Source organism: Bombus vosnesenskii, unplaced genomic scaffold (assembly GCF_011952255.1).
Source record: "Bombus vosnesenskii isolate JDL3184/JDL3185 unplaced genomic scaffold, Bvos_JDL3184-5_v1.1 scf7180000013306, whole genome shotgun sequence".
Lineage (NCBI taxonomy): Eukaryota > Metazoa > Arthropoda > Insecta > Hymenoptera > Apidae > Bombus > Bombus vosnesenskii.
In genome coordinates, this window is record NW_022882955.1 from 201,610 (window position 1) to 223,159 (window position 21,550).

General features: G+C 33.1%; 1 protein-coding gene across 1 annotated transcript in view; it reads left to right on the forward strand.

Annotated features, from left to right (window-relative positions):
• Positions 1–15,433, forward strand: part of LOC117234668 — a 70,606-nt gene extending 55,173 nt beyond the window's left edge. The window contains exons 6-12 of the mRNA XM_033496102.1: positions 969–1,086; positions 1,999–2,015; positions 10,944–11,047; positions 11,121–11,726; positions 12,033–12,143; positions 12,213–12,448; positions 14,801–15,433. Of these exons, the coding sequence (XP_033351993.1) occupies positions 969–1,086; positions 1,999–2,015; positions 10,944–11,047; positions 11,121–11,726; positions 12,033–12,143; positions 12,213–12,448; positions 14,801–15,149 (1,541 nt within the window). The 3' untranslated portion in view covers positions 15,150–15,433. The remainder of the gene's footprint in view (positions 1–968; positions 1,087–1,998; positions 2,016–10,943; positions 11,048–11,120; positions 11,727–12,032; positions 12,144–12,212; positions 12,449–14,800) is intronic.
• Positions 15,434–21,550: the final 6,117 nt, after the last annotated feature.

Below are 21,550 nucleotides of genomic sequence, written 5' to 3' on the forward strand. Positions count from 1 at the left end.
TATATCGTTAAACAGAACTCGGTTCTTGTTTACTTTGACGTTATTTGATTGATAAATCGGCCAGTCCGTGAGAGACTTATGAATAAGAAAATCATTTTTCTTTTATTTCGTTTTACATATTTCATCGTATAATTAAAAACGTACGTCTTAATCCACGCAAAAGAAAAATCTTGAAGCGAATATCTCGAAAGAAAAAATGCACAAGATCACCTTCGTACAAGTCTGCAGGCATTAGATATTTAAATAACCGTCGTTACTTTACGTAATTTTTTTCATTTATAAAACGACGTCTAATTAGTTCGTCCTAAAATACGTTCCCTATTGTTAGACGGTATTTGTTCCTATTTAAATAACAGTTTATCAAATTCAGATTGAAAAAGATTAGCTTGCTACGACAAAAAGAAGAGAGATACGTTCTTCAAGGACTAAATTAGAGTCATCTAATTGATTAAAATTTGCTAACGATCCATTACGATCTGTCTTGAAAATCTTATATCGAGCTGTTTAGTCTGTATCCATATAGTAGAATGAATTAAGTCTCGCGTGTCATTTACATTTCAATTCCTCGTCCGTTCACATGTCACGTCATCGATCAACGCGTTCGATAATAACGAGCCAAGGGAGAAGAAGAGGAGAATAACGTATAAAATCGAAGTATGTAGCCAGTTTAACGGCATTTCTTATCGCCCACGATACAATGGATCGCACCATGTGCTCGCGATAAAAAAAAAAAAAGAGAAAAAAGAAAAACAGCTCGGCGCACCATCGAAGAAAAAGCTCGCGGAACGTTTTCGATTCGCATGGTGTTCGGTCTCGTTCACGATCGTCAGTTGAAGATAGCATCGGTTTCGCAGCAGTTCCGTAGAAGATCGAGAGATATCGAAATCGGCGTGGCATGCCCGGAGGCGGTATATATCGAACAGGCTTTAATTTAATAACCACCCTTTTGCTTTGGCTCTTTGTTACAGAGGAGGACAACACCTCGAGCAACTACGGCGTCGATCTGGCGGATGAGGACGCGAGATTCGAGGACGCCGAATCCCTCTCGTACAACGGGCAGACGCATCGTTCTTTGGCGTTGTCGTAGCGCGCGTTCGATCGATCGATCGGTCGATCCTGTTCGCCAACACGACACGAGTCGTAGATTTCTCCATAGGTGCTCGCTCGAAGGAACCACGCGGATAGGTGAAACGTGTCGCAAACGGAGAGATATCCTCCGATCCATTCGCGAATCCACGAACGATCCACGCGGATAATCGAAAAGTAATCAGATGAAATTCATTCGTTCGCGGATCTACGTGGCCGATCGAAGAATAATAAGTTAAAATTCATCAATTCGCGGATCTACGAACGATCGACGTGGGCGATCGAATAAAATCGATCGAAGAATAAAATTCAACGTGAAAGAATCAGACGACTACCGCGTCCAATTCTCTAGAACCGATCTAGATCGTATTAAGGAAATGTCACGCGAGATATCGTGTGAATTTCCGCTCGAACTTCCGGAGAACTCGAGGAACGACGCGTAACAGACATGTTCGCGCTTCCTCTTCGCAGGTTATACAAGAGCGTACATATATGAACGCCATTAAAATCGCGTGGATGCACGAGCGGCGAGATTCGTGCCGGATAATGTAGATTAAGGGCAGATCAGTATTCTTTTCTCCGTTTTCGGGAGGATTTCGAGGTTTCGCAGGTTCGTTCGCGTACAAGTGACGATTTCTTTTTGTTTTTTTTTTTTTTTTTTTCATTCGAAAGGAAGCGGAAAACTGGCGAATCGAGACTAATTTAACACTTTCGTGATCGAAGCGCGCGATTTGCTACCAGTCGGGAGCCATTCGCGCAGGTTTGTATCTATTGTCTCGGTGTACATAAGTATTTCACGAGTTTGACGCAGACAATTGCGTAGGAAATTGATTATTTCGCATTTTGAGAACGTTTGATAGTGTTGTCGGTTGTTCGAATAGAAAAATATCTGAATTTTTAAAATTTCCATAGTACTTTCTGTGAAAAAGGTATTTTAGAAGTATCATTGGTGAATTTATTACAAAGATGAAGTGTTTCTCCGATGTTTTTAAGAGTACAATGTTGGTGTATATGTTAACTCCGGTCGATGAAAATCACTATTATAATATAGATAGTGTACGAATTAAGCGAAGTTGTAAATTGCTGTAAGTATTGTTTCGTCATCTGCTTTCTTTCTTTTGCCTTTTTAGCGTTATTTTTATTCGGATCAGTTTTAATCGATAATGTACCACAGTGTTCTTTTGTATTAATTTATTATAATGTTAATTAATTTATTGTTCGAAATAATATGAATAAACGAAGTCTGATTGGAAAATCGTGTTCAAAACTTCAACATAATACCAGCTTTTTAATTTTCTTATTTTAACAGGATACACGGTGTAACGTGAACTTTTATTACCAACGCGTATATAAAATACATTTATATCATACGGAGATAGTAACGCGATACAAGTCAAGTACGTGAAAAGTAAGCTTGTAATATTTTTATTATCGTAATATTATTATTATTTTCAATGTTTTCATCCATGCACGTTTTTAGCCACGACTGCCGTTTAATATTGTAGAATTCTGTACATAGCACGTTTACTTTACGTTTATACATTATTTCTTAACGTTAGGATCGTAAATCTCTCATCGATACTAAAGAGTAACATTTACTAATCCAGCAACATTCATTCACTAATATCGTTTAAACTGTCTCGTTACATGTATCGTAATAATAATTCGCTTTAACCAATTACAGCCATACAATTGTATTGGCTCCTGACGATGTATCTAACATTCGTTTTCATAAAATAATCGCGAAAGTGTTAATGACGTCGATGAGTAATAACCATTCATGATCTTTTCGAGAAAACTTTCAAATTAATCAATCCATGTGCTTACTATGGTTCGACGAGTATTATGTAAGTAGATCATTTTAGGAACTCAAAGAATACGGAGCTAATCCGAAAGCTTAAACGATTTAAGCAAGTTTCGCAGGACTAATCGTTAGACCGCGGATTTTTATGCATTTATGAGAAATTTAAAGATGTAAAAATACACAGAAAATATATAAAATATTCAACTAATTCTCCGCTTAGGTTCCATTTTTCTAGTCGTGTTTATAAGATACGAATTTGCATAAATATCCACAGTCTATTAATCACAGTCACTTCATACAAATATCCAGACGGCCGAATTTATCTTTACGATTTTAATTCGCATAACTGGCTGGCTATCGTTACATCGTGCAAACTAGTTACACTTTATTGAAATATTGCTTCTTCGTTAACACATCGTGGATAACGTTGGCCATTAATCGGTTAATCTCTTGCCTTATAATATCGTGTAACACTCGTGATACGGCAAATGATCGACATTCAACAAAGGCACGTTGTATTTTCCATTTTAATTTTAATTTCATAAGTAGATCGACAATTTCATAATTATTAATTAACGCGAACTGAACAAAAATAAAGTAAATAAATCGTGAGGCAAGGGGTTAAGATTAAATCACGAAAATATGATGATCATGTCGAAGCGCGTAAACGCTGTTGAAGCTTCGAGCGCAAACGTTATTCGAAGAAAACCAGGCACAACGATGGCTGAATAAAATCTTAGAGGTTAAAACTGAATGCAATAAGGAAATTGCAGGTATCGTATACCGGCGACGTTCAGCTAGAAAATATTTGTCCGTGATAAAACTCGCCAGGTAGTCGCACAGCGCGCATTAGAAAAGTTACGGGAATTTTTCACTGAAATTGCGTCCTTGAAGAGGAAGGAAGAAAATAGAAAACCGGTGTGGGGACATGATGTATGCATGAATATTTATCCGTTACGAAGTTAATAGAGTAGAGCGGTCGAACGATGAAAAAGATTTTCAAAAAGAGGCAGGAAAGACTGAAAAGCGGAGAGTGAAATTAAATTTAACGAAGCTTATGGGATCGACGGTAATTTATGAAATTACAGTACGCGATGTGTTAATGGATTTTATAGCAGAGATTTTAATTTCATCTAAAAGAGAATAGGTGATGTTTGATGATTTTATTTATTTATTTATTGTAACTGTTTCTATGTGGAATTATTTATTCTAATTTGTGGAATTTATGATCTATTATTAGTTCTTGTTGAGCATGTTTGCCTGTTCTCTTTGGTTATATAATTATCAATGTTGAAGCTTGGAATAATTTTATAAAATTGATAAAGATTCATTGTGAGAAAATTTTTTCCAGAAAAAAGGAGGATGATATCTCTACTCTAAAGAAACAGATGTTTAATTATGAGAAATTAAAATCGAAAGTTCCATCATCTTAAAATTTAGCTTACATTTTTTATAAAGAGAAAATGCTGACTTCGAAATGCGAGTTACTTTCTAAAAGATTCTGATCGAGTTTATGTTCCTTTCCTTTTAAAATTCAGATAGAAGATTCTGAACGAATCAGTATTATTCAATTTTATGTGATGCAAGCATATACTATGTGGAATCATAATAAACGACCAAGCTGAATCAGGATTAACTCACAAGGATCACTTGTTAACAATCACTAGCATTCGTTCATTTCTTATACTAAAGAAACAAATACTAAACGCAACAAGGATTATAAATTATCAAAACAGTACGATTTTTCCAAATTTCGTAGCAGTTCAAAAATTTTCTTTAAAAATTTACAGATTCTCTCGCTTCTTGGTCTTCGATGAGTTAAATAATATTTTTTTTTTTCTTTTCGTCAAATCGACAAAATTTCATTCCACATTCAACGTAATATTATACGATATTTCTGATTGTTAAATGATAACTAGAATTCCATATTGATATCGTTTCATTTTCACTACCGTGTATGTATCAATAATTTTATCCGCATCGACCAGAAACCACTTTGTGCTCAGAAATGGCATTTAACGATCGTGCGTTTAAGTTACGTGTTCTTAAATACATGTACAATATTAGACAGACCATATCTTCGATATCAGACAGCACCATTTCCAATCGTTTCAATGCCTCCAGTCTGGCGCCAGTAGAATTCCCATAATATTCGTACTTAATTTATGTTAGTTTTACGACTTGCGTTAACAGCTCTGCTTATTCGCTTACGTTAACAGCTCTCTGCTTATTCGCTTGCGTTTTATTGGTTACAGTTACGTATCTCACATTTTTTTCCGATATTGTCAACGTTCTACGTGTATCATTTTTCATCACTATGACCAGGTTAGTTATCAGCTACTATGCGATTAAATTAATAGGAATATAGAGGAAGAAAAAGATCCATGAATAAGACAATTTAACGAAGGATGATAGAATGGTCCTGATTAAATTATTGATACGATATTCTGGCGTATGATTTTCTTCGAATGGCCAGTTAAAATTAAACGAGTTTTTTTTCTTTAAAAGAAAAATTAAACACTGCATGGGAGATATAGAATTTTTAATTATCCAGAAAAGATTGTTGAAGAATTTTTTATTATTTTTGTGATAGAAATTGATTATATTTTTAATATTGTGTATTATTAATATTAAAATTGAACATGTTTTAATTTGTTAACGTTATCTGTGTTATTTAATATTTTTCAAAATGGTTTAATTTTTATGTAAAAAAGATCGTTATTATTTTATGAAGAAATTTTTTGAAGAAAAGCTTATAAAATTCTGTGCAATTTTTCTTTGTAATTTATTTATTAGAAAACGTGTCTATTTGATATATTGTTTAAATTGTTACGTATTATCGCCTTCTTCTTTTCTATCATTTTTACTTTACTTACTCGGTTCTTTGTTCATTAAATTCTGTCCCATGGGACTGATTTTGCGGAATGCAAACTGCTCCGTAGCTATCCCCACGAAACAATTAACGTTCCTGACAGGCGCAAAAGTGTTCCAAGAAAGGGGGAAACGTCGCGACACCCCGCATCATGAAAATACAAGATTGGAATTGCTTTGCGATAATGCCAATTGTCGCTTGAAGGGTGAAACAATTTCTCAAATATTCATACAAGGAAACATGATCCTCTGGCATCTCGAACGATCACCATGTTGTTAAAGTGTCGTTTGTTTTCTGTTATTGTTTCGGAAACAGGAAATGTTCATTCGTTCGGAACAACTGCAAATAATTTTTCGATTATGATATTTAAAATTCGCGATTCTAGTTACATACAATAATTTTACAATAATTATACAATAATTTTATATACATTAATTCTATACAATAATTTTAATCATAGATAATTGTCCATCCGTGTTATTCTTTTATTTATTCGTTGTTCTAAATAAAATTAGATTTCGTTTCGAAATATAAAATATAAAAAAACATTTTTAACGTTTTAATGTATTAATATAAAATTAATTTTTTCGGGACCAAATATTTTCTGGTCCGAGAGAAAATTGTCCTTTTTAAACCAATTATTAATAATAGAAACAGATTTTCTGTCAATGTATTTTTGAAAAAAGACCTGATGTACTAAAATTTCAAACAAATAATATCTTGTCGAAGTACAACTACACGTATACGTGTGTATATGACAGACATTCGACCGTGAAATGGTTCAATTAAGAAACAAAGTACATTGATAACAATTCTTTCATGTTTCCGCAAACTTAAGAAAACACAAGAAAACGTAACAGCGCCAAATATGTTGGAATCAAAAGAATTATTAAATATCAAAACAACGTGAACGTCAGGATCTATATAACACGATACTTTAAAGACAAGAATCTATGTTATTTGAATCGTTGCAATTCGAAGACAAGAAAACCATCGAATATAAAGATTCCAACTGGATAATTTCATTCTTGCAGGGTGACGCGTGCGATAGTATTACAGAATTCGAATGGCAATAAATTTATGCTTATTTCGACATTTACGCGACCACTTGAGCAATCTCGTATTGGATATTTCTATTCAACCTTTGTCTTATGTATTCTATTCGTCTATTTCGAGGCTACGTGAACCGGAATGGACGTTTGATCCGATGAGACCTGTCTATCGTTGTTAGAAGCAAGGTGTATTCGATAAAATCATAGGGTAACGCCGAAACGACAAACAAGTAAAAGATACGCGAACGAGATGTTGGTGACACTTAGCTTTAAAGAACAGTGTCTATTACCTGTGAACGGTGAAATCGTTTTTAGATGGAAACGCAATTATATGCGATAATATAGTTCCTGTATTATATATATAAATTTAATATAAATTATTCTATTAGTAGCTTTAGATTATTCTAACAGTAGTACGTTGTACGAACCAAAAATTGCACGTCACATTAATATCTGTCGTAATTGTTCTTTCGATGTTCATTCAAACTAACTCTCGTAACTCGCGAGCGTTTAAAAGTCTGCTCGAAAGTTTTGTTCGGGAGATGTTGATTCGAGTACTGGCGACCATCGAAACGAGAGGAAAACAGTATATTATACGAGAATATATGGTAACGTCGAGCAAGAGACAATCTAAAAAACAACATTATCTAACAGATAATTATCTACATTCACTGTTTCTCTTTTGATCAAGTCGGAGACAACGTAGTAGAAGAGAAAGATAGAAGAAAATTATCAATGAAATTTCGGCAAAAATGTTTGACGTGTTTCCCTGAGTTTTTAGGAAAGAAAATCTTGCATTGGCTTGTTATTATATAATTTCGAGATTTGATTCACATATCCTATTTATTTTCGCTAAATATTATTATTATGGAACTTCATTTTCAGTGAGACGTTTGTAATAAATTCTATATTTGATTCGTTACTATAATAACTTATTTAATAACGGAGTATGGATTAATATTATAATTCTCGATTAAATTATAACGTTGTTAGTATTCATCAAGACTGTGCTTTCAATTAATTTATTGCGATACTTGATTTAAACATGTTGCCATTTCGCTGCTTCGTGTAAGAAACTAACGCATATAATTAAAGTATCTGACATCGTTTCGTAATAATTCTATGCACTAACCGAGATAAAAGATAAATATCATTTACATAAACACAGGCGCAGGTATTTCTATACAATAAATATATAATGGAGGCGGACACCGAGTATAATTTCAAACGTGTTTGAGAAAAAATGGCAATTTCATCATATACTTCCTAAACTCGTGACATAAGTTATGTTATGTTATGTATAACAAATGAACGTTTATATTGGTATCTTTAGTGACGCAATGAAAGTAAGTAGAACCTTTAAGAAACGAATCTTACTTTTGTTTTTCATTTATGAAACACACGGTACAATATCTTAAAGAAAAGCTCAAACAACGTATAAAGTATTATCTAAATATAATTTTCACTTATATGTATAAAAAAGGAACAGAAAAGTTATTTTGTAAATGTTTATTTATTGTCGTGTTTAGTTAGGAAGTATATGATATATTTAATGTGTTCATGAAAAAATTAGTTCAAATCACACTCTTCAAAATACAGTTGACACAAAAATATCATACCACATTTACGTCGAAACATATAGTGTTAAACTTGTGATATAATACAAAACAGAAAATATATCAATAGTTTAATCTTCATTAGATAAGAGAGAAAAACAAAGTAATGTCTTTTTCTCTGAGAGAAACAAGGGAAAAAAACGGTGAAAAACCAGAATAATTGAATCTTTCTCTCTCAAAATACGAAGCTCGGATTCATATTTGAAAAAGAGAAAAAGGAAGGTGACAAGAAAATTACAGTAGCACGACTTTTAAAGCACACAACATACACTTTCATTTCTACTAATATCTCTGCGATTATAGCTCGAGTTCAAGAATTGCAATTGTCCATATGATTTTCCACAACACGTGTACGATATATAGCATATCGCATGATTTACATAAAATCTGTATAATTAATACAAGACAAACCGACGAATACAATAGATGATAAAGTAGGAAGCTGCTGTAAATTAAATTAAGTGTATCTTAGCTTCCAAATAATTTTAAACAATTTAAAAACTTACGAAGTTGTCGCTCAGCGAGACGTAGAAAAATGGAGGAACGCGAAGTCAGGAATGCAGAATGTTTCAAAGATAGAACCCATGCACTGCCGTGTACCTAAAATAATCGACAGTAATCACTGTAAAGAGTATATAACATCGAAACTGCAGTCGTGAAGTCTACAGACGTAAACAGAATAGCCTAATAATCATTGATTAATTCCTTAAGTTTCGAGAATGCTTTATCTAGACGGTAACGAAGTGGTTTTAACTTATAAATAAATGAAACGAGTAAATAAATGAATTTATATAATGTATACATACTATATGTATTTATGAGAACGATCTATGTATACATGTACCGCGTGTATATGTGTATATAAATATGTGTGTGTATGCATGTATGTGAATGTATATACATACATATACATATATATATATATGTGTGTGTATATCGGTTAGCAACTACTTTCAAGACTGTCGAACATCATAGGTGTATAAATGTTTAAATAAATTATTATAACGTGGCAATCATTCTTTCCTGTAATTATTTCTCTATTTCCTCTAGTTCTTCCTCTTTTCTTTTCCATTCATTAGATGTTTCATAATATGTACATTGATTCATAAATGTAGAGATCATTGGACATAGACGATTTCACAAGTTTTATAAATGATATATTTTAAAAGTGCAAAAGTTCAGTCTTTTCCAATTTTCATATTTAATATTCATTCGATATTCTATTTATATTAATTTTGACAAAAATAGGAAATTTCCTGAAAAATTCCACTATAACTATTCCATATGAATTGAATTTTGAAGTTAATATATTCGTGTATGTAATTCTATCGGGAAATTGAAAATAATTGATCATTCAGCGGATTTCTGTATGAAAACCAAAAGACCAACGATACTACTGAAAAAAATGTAAATTACGTCAAAGATTGCAAAAGTATAATAGAATTATGTGTGCGAGAAAATTCCATTAATGACATGTTAAAATGATATCATACCTTTTTTTCTCGATAAGAAATAACATTCTGAATTCTTAGAAACTGACTCTAAATTTCTGAACATTCGATTCTAATAGGCAGTTTTGAACGAAGTTTAAAACAAGCGAGATTTAAAGGTTATGTATATACAGAAAATATGACAAACACACCATTATGATGTAAGTCCATTTGTCATTAGTTCAATCATTCTACTAAGGAGAATGTATTTAATATTTATTTTATATTATCTTATATGTTGTATCTAATAATAATATATTTTAGATTAGTTTATAAAATGATATATTTTATAAAATTATTACTATCTTACTATCTATACCATCTATTTACTAAGCATATATATATACATATATGACGTGCTATATATAAAAATTAATTAATTTATTATTATATTACATCATACATACAACATCCATTTTTGTATCATAGATAGGAAGTGATAATGAATGTACGATTATTTGAAGTAAAAAAAATTAAATTTACATTATGTGGATAATTCATTCCATTCTGTACAACATATAACCATTTTCGCTGATATACTAAAAGATTTGTTCGTATCTGTTGATTTCATTTATTGAGGAGAGTATAACTTTTAAACTTACCATTTCATATTGCAAGTAGCCTACTTCTTTTCGAAGTCGATAATTAATTTCACGCGACATTAAATTTACACTGAATTCTCGTTTGTATTTTACGTAAGTAAATTTCTATCGTCACTTCAAATTTTCAAACGTTCGAGAACCGTTACTATTATATTTTGCTCACTTGACACGGAGGCAGCACCTACCGCTTCGATTGCGTGGACATCTGGTAGACAATACTACACCTTCTTGAACTGCTTAGTATGCATTTCAAAGGTTATGTTCATTAGTACAGTTTGTAAACAGTAGTAAAGTAGTAAAGATTACTGTAATGAAAAAATTAAATACTCATTGACAATGGAAACGGGTCAAATAAAATGATACATGTTTTATTTTATGTTTAAAAATTTGATTATTGCACATTGTTATTGCATATAAAAAGCAATAATAAATTTTATACGGATTCATGTGATACGAAATTTTATCAAAATGTATTTAAAATTTGTGATTACTTTTTGCATTTTTCATTTAACTTATGCATGGGAGGTTCGTATTCCAATCTAATTTTATAATATTTTCTAAAGTATCATTGTCGAATGCGAAAACCTAACCTTTACAGATACCGGACAACTTCGCTAAGACGGGACATTCAAATAACTGGGCAGTATTAGTCGATACTTCAAGATTTTGGTTTAATTATCGACATGTGGCAAACGTGTTATCTATTTATAGGAGCGTTAAACGCTTGGGCATACCAGATTCTCAAATTATTTTGATGATAGCAGACGACATGGCATGCAACCCAAGGAATCCTAGTCCTGCTACTGTCTTTAATAACATTAAGCAACATATTAATGTTTATGGAGACGATGTAGAAGTAGATTACAGAGGTTATGAAGTTACTGTAGAAAATTTTGTGAGATTATTAACTGGGCGGTTAGCACCAGAAACACCAAGATCCAAGAAACTGTTAACAGACGAAGGTTCTAATATTTTGATTTATCTTACTGGTCATGGCGGAAATGGATTCTTGAAATTCCAAGATTCGGAAGAAATTACTAGTAAAGAACTTGGAGATGCATTGGAGCAAATGTGGCAGAAAAGAAGATACCATGAAATTTTGTTCATTGTTGATACTTGCCAAGCAAGTTCAATGTATGAGAAGTTTTATTCTCCAAACATTCTAGCAGTTGCTTCTAGTTTAGTGGGAGAAGATTCGCTTTCTGTGAGTAATTGAAGTTATTTTCTAATTATTAACCCTTTCCTGTACCATTTAGTTCGAAACAGACCAGATTGATGCTCGTAAACAGGAACTAACATTCAGTCACGATCGTAACGGGCAAAAAAAAAAAAACAGTCCGCGAGCTCGGTTTGTTATGTTTACGTTTGGCCTAAATATCTGGTCGCGAGTCAAACTCGCGATATTCATGTTTGGGCCAAAATCTTCATCGCGAGTCTGACTCGCTAAAATACGGCAAGGGGTTAATATGGTTTTAGCTGAATATTATTAATATCTTCCATCTTTTTACAGCATCACTTGGATCCTGCCATTGGTGTTTACATTATAGATAGATACACATATTATGCATTGGATTTTCTGGAAAAAGTAGAACCTTTTAGTTCCAAAACTTTGGGAGAATTTGTAAGTTATATATTATATAAAAAGCAATTTTTACTGCACGAATAAACTAACGTATCTTTATCTTTCTAGCTCAGAGTTTGTCCAAAGCATTATTGTTTGTCAACAGTTGGAGTAAGAAAAGATTTATTTAGAAGGGACCCTGATAAAGTACCAGTTACAGATTTCTTTGGATCTTTAAGGCCTATAGAATTAACCACGAATATAATGAACGTTTTACCCGTGAAAACAAATAAAACAAAAGCTATCGAGCCAGAAAGGAAGTATTCTTACGTCGCACAATTTCCAGACGTATCCAAATTTACGTGATTGATAGAAATAAATACGAATTTCTTTAAAAAATGACGTTTGCTTTCTAAATATTTAATTAAAAAAAAGAAAAAAAAACGTAAAATAATAAAATATGTAATGTTAATAAAAGAACGTATTTCCTGATATGCTTTGTCTCATTTTTGCATCACTATCGCAAGCATATTGAGCAAATCATACATTTATATTATACTTTATAACTATATTCTTATCGTCTTAGAAGCATTAAACAAGGTACGTGATTCTGAAAAAAGTCAATAAAGTCCATGAGAGACAGCAGATACTAAGCGTACCACACTGTTATTATATCAATTTCAGAGTAAGATTTAAAATAATTCTCCATGAAAAGTATTTAATGACTCCAAAATTTGCGAGTATTGCTACATTTTACATATTTACATTAGTTTTATGTACTATGAACAAGATAAATGGAAATCTGTGTAATTATATACTTCAACTATATAGAAGTCGCACATATGTACATATGTATGTATAAATGTGGTACCAGCGCTGTCAACGGCAGTTAGCAGAACGTGCTTGATAGCATCGTACGAGAACTTTAATCGACCTAAGTGTATACAAAAGTAATTTGGAACATCGTTAAAATTTTTCAACTATTGCGATTTTTTTTTAAAGTTAGTATTTTCGTTCTATTTACTGTTACATTTGATAATAAAAGTAGAAAATTTCAAAATTTATGTTGAAGATAAATAAATTTGATTTTTATATTTTTTTATTCATAATTTTGTACGTAAACTTCGATTGTTTGTTTTTTCTCCGTTTTATGTAAATCGTTAATATAATATGATGCACCCAGAATCAAAAGAACGTAAGTGACATTTGTTTGATATCTAGTAAATCGCATTTAAAAGTTATGAGCGTTAGAAAATATAATGTATCTGTGAAAATTAAATTATATTTATTGCTTGACGTATATTAGATATTATATACGCAAATTTTCAATGAATTCTGTTTTTCAGTTTATGAATTATCAAATATGAAGAAAACAACCTTATTGCACATTTATCCTTTCGACATCAACAATATTTTGACAAAAAAAAAGGTGAAACATAAAACGAAATATTCTAAAAATGCATTTATTGTAAATACAAATAAAATAGTTTTAAATATTATACGTATATTAAGTTTATCCTTGCGATCGTCTCGTACTCGACAACCCATCTCGACAAGAAATAGTCCATAACATTCTATTGATTCTAAGTGCCTTATATATATTATCGTAATATTTTGTTTATTCCTTTAATTTTTTATATATAGATATTTAGCTGTTTGCAATTAATTAATAATTTCTTTTAATAAATCTTCTATGAATAGTGTTTTGAATATAATCTTTCTTTATGTAACATCACAGAACGCTTCAGTGTGTGTTTCAGCACAATAAAATGTATGTGTTTTCCTAATAATTTTTCGGAATCAGGTGCACCTCATCGATTTTATTGACCTTGAACTATGTCGTCAAGATCATAATTCTTAATAACTTTTCCCTATACATGCTACCGCCGCACGGACTTAGTTTCCAAAATATTCACAAAGAATTTCAACAGAATTTAGATTAAATTTTTTATTCCGAAGTGGGTGGCCCGATTTTTATACGGACCAACCCAAACTTAACTCATCGATGCTAATTATCTCTAATATAAATGAAAAAAAATAAATCCTTGAGTTATAATAGGTTGGGCTAGATCAACATTTGGCCGCTTCGAGAAGGTCGGTAACGCAAGACTTAGTTATTATTTCATTCGATTTTGAGGGAAAGTACCATTTATTATTATTAATATACATTACCGTAAATACTTTTGTACATGATTCAGAGACTAAGAGCATACGAGCTTATCACCAACTACGTTGTACAAGAGGGGCATGTATATATTTTGTATACATTACTTTGATCGAACGAAGGTCAAAATAGAGTGCAGCTATATATTAATAGACCAGATATTAATAGATTCATTGAAAATTATTTCACGCTGGCATCGCCGACCGCTTGGTCGGATACTAATTTAGCTTAAGTCATAAAGCATTAATTTCTCTTTTTCATTAATGCAATATTAAAAATAGTTATCTCTTGCATCAATGAGTTAAGTTTACGTTGGCCACTATAACAATGCGGCCACTTGCTCCAGAATAGAGTATAATCTAAACTCTGTTGAAGCTTTTTGTGAATATTTAGGAAACTAAGGCCGAGTGACGGTAGCACGTGCAGGGAGCAGTTGTTCAAAATGATGACCTTAACAGCATACTTCAAGGTCATAGAAATCGACGAGGTGCACCTGTTTTATCATATCTACAAAGTTATGAATTTACTACATGCATACTTATTTTTGTTTTTAGATGTATTTCTTGAGGACGTTGATACTAATCATCGCAGTCTTCACATTATCGTTCGCGTTTAAGTTAAATGGAAAATATATAGGAGTTTATGATATGAAGGACGTATTAAACCACAGCAGACAACAATCACCTAAAGATCCTGCAATTAATTCTTTCCCAACCGAACCAGTCCCTCCACTGATTCCAATTTGCGTGAAAAAAGGATATTTCAGAGATCCATTCAATTGCAAGAAAGTTTATTATTGTACACATTCGAAAGCAGTTCCAACGGCTTTCTATTGTGAAGATGACTTGGTATTTAACATCTATACTAATTATTGTGATTATCCACAAAATGTGATCTGTTGATCGAATATCTAGGTATAACGTTCGAAATGTTTCTATTGATTCTAGTATATTGTTTTGAGAATTGTAAATGATCTGTTACCTTCGTGTTAGTATTAACATCTATTTATATTGTCGTTTATGGTAAATTATCGTTGCGTCCATTGTAATAACTAAAATATCATAAAATGCATTCTTATAGGATATATTATGTATGTATAAAATGTTACTTGATTTGCTTGTCTGATACGAACGTAAGTTTGAAATTATAGAAGGAGATGTAAATAAAATAGAAAAAAATTCAACAATCACGTAATTATAAAAAGGGTTTAAAATAAAACGAGACTTGAAACGTTTTATAAATTAAATTATTTAAAATATTCTTCGATGTTTATAGAAGTGAAAACTCAACGAATACAATGAATCATGATTTTATTTGTTATATAATAATATCTACAATAAAAATACCACATCGTTTGAAAAACAATTTTCGTTACAATTATATAGTAATTTTATATAATAATATAATATTTAGGTTTTCGTTCCAAATAAGATGTAGCGATGAACATACACCTCGCAGTGGGAGTGAGAAAATACATTTTTTTTGTTGCAAATTCCACATTGATTTCTTCACTCAGTGTTATTTTTTTTTTCTTTTTCATCTTTTTTTTTTGCAATACGTAACGAACACACTCGAAACGGCACCACGACGTATCGTTTTCTTATTATCGCGTTTCCTCTCGCTTATTTCTCATTCGTATCTAGTGATTCTCCAGATGAAAAGATACACTTCTTTCAGCAACCGTGATAGAAGGAAATCGCTTCGAGTGTCTCGTTCCTATCGTTTTCTTTTTTTTTTCTAGTTTTTGTCTGTTTTTTAAATATTTCGCGTCGCGAGTACGCTGGCCCGCCTTCTCCGCCATTTTTTCTGTTTTTTTTTGTTTGTTTGTTTCTTTTGTTTTCATTTAGCGAGATTTATAGAAATATTGGACTAGAGTAATCCAACCTTTTCCTATCTCTTTCTTGTAACGCGAACATCCGCCCGCCTAATTTTTGTTTAACTACACTTAGTTAATAGTACCGTAATGTCATCTCAATATATATCATTGTATTAGTTGTCATAATATATAGAAAATACATATAACAATTATTTAAATGACTCACAATCAATCATTTGTTAGAATGTATATATATGTGTATACATACGTGTAGATATGTATACATATATAGATACACGCATACACACATGTATACATACATATATTTATATATATTTATTTATTTATATATATATTTATATTTATTCATTTATTTATAATATTTATATTTATATTTATATTAATCGGTGTGTTAATTTTACATGATATTTTTTTTACACTCGTCGTAGAGAGAGAGGAAAAGGATGCCGAGGAAGGATTCTGCGAAAGGAGGAGGGGAAGGAAGTATCTTTGAAAGGATTAGGAAAGGGCTAGGATCAGGTAATTAATAGATCTTTCATACATTTACATTGTCCTCATCGTACTACTATTTTAAAGTGAAACTCCTCAGGGCTTAGCCGATATCTTACAAACATTTCACTTTTTATTTTGTCTATCTTGTACTGTTGTACGTATCCTCGCTCTTTTACGAACTGTTTTTTTTTGTCAGGCGTGGAGCAGATGGAATTTTTCGTTACTCCATTCCTCTCTCATATTTAATATCTCGCAATGTCTATCCAATGTCTTTTTAACCTTTACAAACGAACCTCTGCCTCTCGTGCTCCGAACACCGGGCGCTTTGCTCTTTCTCTCCTCTCAAATTGTCTTTGATGTTTTCGTTAACGAGGCATATAAACATTTACTCGTCTATATATATATCTAACATATTCGTGTATCGATACTTAGGTAAATTTTCGCTTCCTCTGCCGATTTCTATTTCATTCTGTAATCGAAGTTTCAACCACGGCCGCTTCGACTCGATCTTTCAGCTGGCGCGTTTTCGAAATATTTCTTTCGCGTACACCTGCTCCTATATGGTATAAAAGGACGATAGGGCGACGTTTCATTTCTCTTACGTTATTTTCACTTTTGTAAAGGAGTCACAATCACGAAAATCGTCAAGCAATAATAACATTGATAACTACTCACGATTCAATGTGTTTTATCAGCTGATTACTTTAGCAATTTCACTCTCTGTTCAATTCTATCGTTCAATGCTTGGAACAATCTCTGGCAAACCGCTTTCCATGATTTGCACGAAGACACCGCGTCCAATCGAATGACGTAATTTGAACGATGTGACATTTAGAAACTTTAGAATCGGCACGCGATACGAAGTTGGGCAATTCGCTTATTGTACGAAGCAGGTCTTTTGAGACTGATTTTTGTGTCTACAAACAATTTTACACGCTATTGTACGTGACGAAAAAGTCGTTAAAATTTCGCCGAAATATCTACATACATTCGTCTACCGTCTCTGTAAATGATGTCGAATTCTTTAACATTAAAACATTCTCAAAACATCGTTATGTTTCTCCTCCTTTATTATCCATATTGAGCGGAAAGGTATTGCTGTGTGGTTTCTCGTCAAGAAGAATTCTGTCTTTTGATATGTCAGACGTCTAGCTGGCTCTCATTCTCTCACTCTCACACTCTCTGCTTTTGATTTTTTCTTTCTTATCCTTTATTTCCATCGAATCGCAGGGGATCAATAAGCTTCGACTCTAATCTTTCGCACGAATGTCAGTGTTTCTTGTTTCATACAAACTTGTTTCATTTGAACTCAATTATAATTGTAAAATATTTTGCACTTTCGTAATTATTTGAAACTTTCTACGCGTAATGAAAATTCACGTCCAGGATTATTTGTACATATAATTCGAAGATTATCTGTTGCAATTTCGAGAAGAGTGGTGAACTTTTAATTTAGGAAACTAGGGCTGGTCGTATCGGAATAGAGCCGCGATTTATACATCTGCCATTCGGTAGAAAGATCAAAGTGAAACACTGATCGACCTCTGTAGACTTTTCCGTGTGCACTTGCGAATGCAAACGAATAACATCGATAAACGTGTTTGCTATGTACACACACAAAGAGCACCGACAAGAAATATGCGATAAATAAATACAACAATTATCCTAAAGAATGTCCAGTCCTATTATTCGATTAACGTGATGGTTTTTTACTTTAATTTTCCGTTCCATTAAGCACGAACAGCTTAATAAAGTTTTGCAAAGCGAAAACTATCGATGATTGTTACGAATTTTTTTTATATTTTCATCCTATTAAAAATCGTTCGATTCCCATTCACACGGTATTGGTGTTACAAATTTTCCATTATCAATCAACGAATGAAAAAATCACGTGCTTCCCATCTGTCCACGTCAATGTCGACCTTTGATTAACGCTTTCGCTTTACAACGTCGCTTAAAAATACGAACAAAATTATTCGACGAACAATCCTATCGGGAGTATGGTTAAACGTCCCGATGATCGATGCTCGTATCTGAATCTGTGCATTTTGATTTGGAGCTTCAGCCACGGTTACTGTGTACACTGTATAATATATGTATATCCTTCACATAAATAGTAGCTAGAACGCAGCGAAGCGCGAGCGAGGATGCGTCGATCTCTTCCCCAAAGTCGAAAAATTCTCCTTGGATCGACACAAACCGCGCTTTCCTCGCGGAACTATGCACTCGAGAGTCCAATAATCATGGATAATTGTTCTTCGAAAAGCACTTTTGATATCATTCAATAATTTCCATCGTTTACTTCTCTGATCCTTTCCTCTTTATGCAACCTTCTTCGTACTTCGACAAATTGTTTTCCATTTTGATTGTCAATTTTGATTCTTCAATATTTTCTTTGAAAGATCTTCGAATCTCGAGCGCAGTCTGTATCCTACGCGACGTCGCTTCGATCTCTTACGCGTCTAAATTGAAACACACGAGTCGTGGTATTCATGAGGAGTATCGGAGGGACGGGGGGAGGGGGGGGTTGGATCGAGAGGATCGAAAGGATTTCGTGCACCTTCTTGCACACCGTTGCTCACGACACATATAAAATCCAGACTCTTTATACAGTATATTATTGCATACTACACGTTCGTCGCTCGCGGGCTACGATTCACCACATTTGCACTAACACATTTGCGCTAAAACGTACTATAACGCGTACGTAGAGACGAGTGGAAAAGGAACGAGAGTCGATTCAGCCTCGACGACGTAACTTATTGGGAGGAACGGAAGATTCACGGAACGACATACCCGAGAATTTTTCCTAATTTTATCGCAGCAGTGTTTCTTTCCTCTTTTTGATTTACTACACCGACTGAGATGATGCGTCTTTTGATTACAACGACGATATTTGGCACGGTATTTATTGTTAAGCGTTACGATCTCATTTCTCAAATAATTTCGCGTTTCTGTTTGATCTTCGTTGTTTTTGATTTTTCGCACAGTGCAAATAGTTTCTTGCTTCTTTATAGAGAACTTTGGCGAGGTATCAGCGAAAGAAATTTTGAAACATTTCTCGTACCAGTTTTGATAACCGTCAAAAATGAATATTTTGATTAGAACAGATACCTTTCATTGCTATAATAGTCACTCAACGAAATAGGAATTTAAAATTTGAAAATTCATTTTTGATATTTGCGTTTAACGTACTGACTTCGGATATTAATGTTTAGCTGGCAGGATACGATCGCAAATGAAATTTGATGACAATTTGCTTTTAATAAAATAATTTACTTATACAGATATTCCCGTACGTATAAGCGTGTATATTTTTCTAATAGCGACTGACATAGCGACAAGGTTAAACATTTTACAATAATTCGATTGCGATAAAATCTTTGATACTTTATCGGAATATATCAAATAAAATTTTTCTATTGTAAACTTAGGTATCGGCTTAGAATTCTATACATCGCGATGCACTCCAAATAAATAAATTATTCTGTGTCGATTTTGATAAAGACATCGTCTTCATCTTCAAGCCTTTCAGAATCCATCGCAGTTACAGAAATTATCATCGAAAACACAATACTCTGTTGTCCATGGTTAGACTAGACATCGAACCATTGCTTCGTGATCTTTTTACAAGTTCCGAGTCGTTTCGTTTTCTCCAAACCATGCTCCGATTATTAAAGATCGAATTTTGTTTAATTCTATCTAACTTTCGGTTTCGCCACTGGCGATAATTACCGGATCATAATCTTAAATCTATTCAAAAGAACGTAAACGTTAAAAAATATTTCGTATTCTCTCGAGTAAAATTGAAATTCTTCTAAAACATGCGAGTCGCGAAGACGCTGCGAAACGACTGTTGACTGTTCGTTTCTCGACTTTTCCTTAAGAATTTTCCCAACCTACTATTCCTATTATACAATCGTCCTCGGTATCGAAGCTCGTAAAATAAGCCAATGCCTACAAGAGTTTTAAGAGGAAGAAGAAAACTCTTCGCAAGATCGACGTACTATGTAACAAGCGGATACGAAGATACGTTATAACATACTTCGAGAAAACTCTTTATTGGCACGTGATTCAATTTGATTCTCCAATTCGACATACGCTATCGTTTAAAAATCTTATTCCTTTTTCCTTTTACACTTAAAAAACGTCTAAATTACTCATCCATTCAACCAATAAAAAGTAGCGTGCATCGTATCCGCTTTCTCTAGGAATTAAGTACACTCGTATCTATCTAAAGAATGAGAAAATATAAGAAAGAGGGACGAGGGGAGAGTATAGGGCTACAGATGGCAAATAGGCGCAATTATTTCGGCTTCTTACGAATTAATACTTTCCATACATTTCATTCATACACAGGGACACAGCACGCGCGTATTTAAGGACTAACTAACAAAGGATTGTCTGCTTAAAGGGGTTTCTCATCCGATTCAATGCATCCATGAGGCAGCAATCGCCGTTACACTTTCTATGAAACGTCCTCGAATTTCATTCGAACGCTCTCGTATAATTCGTTTCCCTCGTTACGTACTAATATCGTCGCAGAACGATTTGTTCTTTCTCCTGGAGAAAGAAATATTAAACACGATTCCGTTTAAGCGCGTCATGAATGCAGAACTCCCTCGGCCACGACACATTTGCTATCTACCGAGATCTACTATGTACATCAATTCCTTTTAGACATAGCTAATATTTCGTTCCTCGTCATAGTTAAAAAGATTATTACATTAAGTATAGAGTCGCCGGTAAGAAACGGCGTACGTACGTGCACGCGCAATCGGAACACTCGCTGCATTTCCTTCCCTAGTTCTTTTCTTTTGCTTTGTTCTCGCATCTCTTTTCTTTCTTTCGTATTTCTCGTATAACACACGGTATACACATATACATACATACACACGATGACGCAACACTCGTATTCCATTCTGCTCTGACACCTTCGCCGTCTATCGCAACACCAAACGATTTTTGCTACGA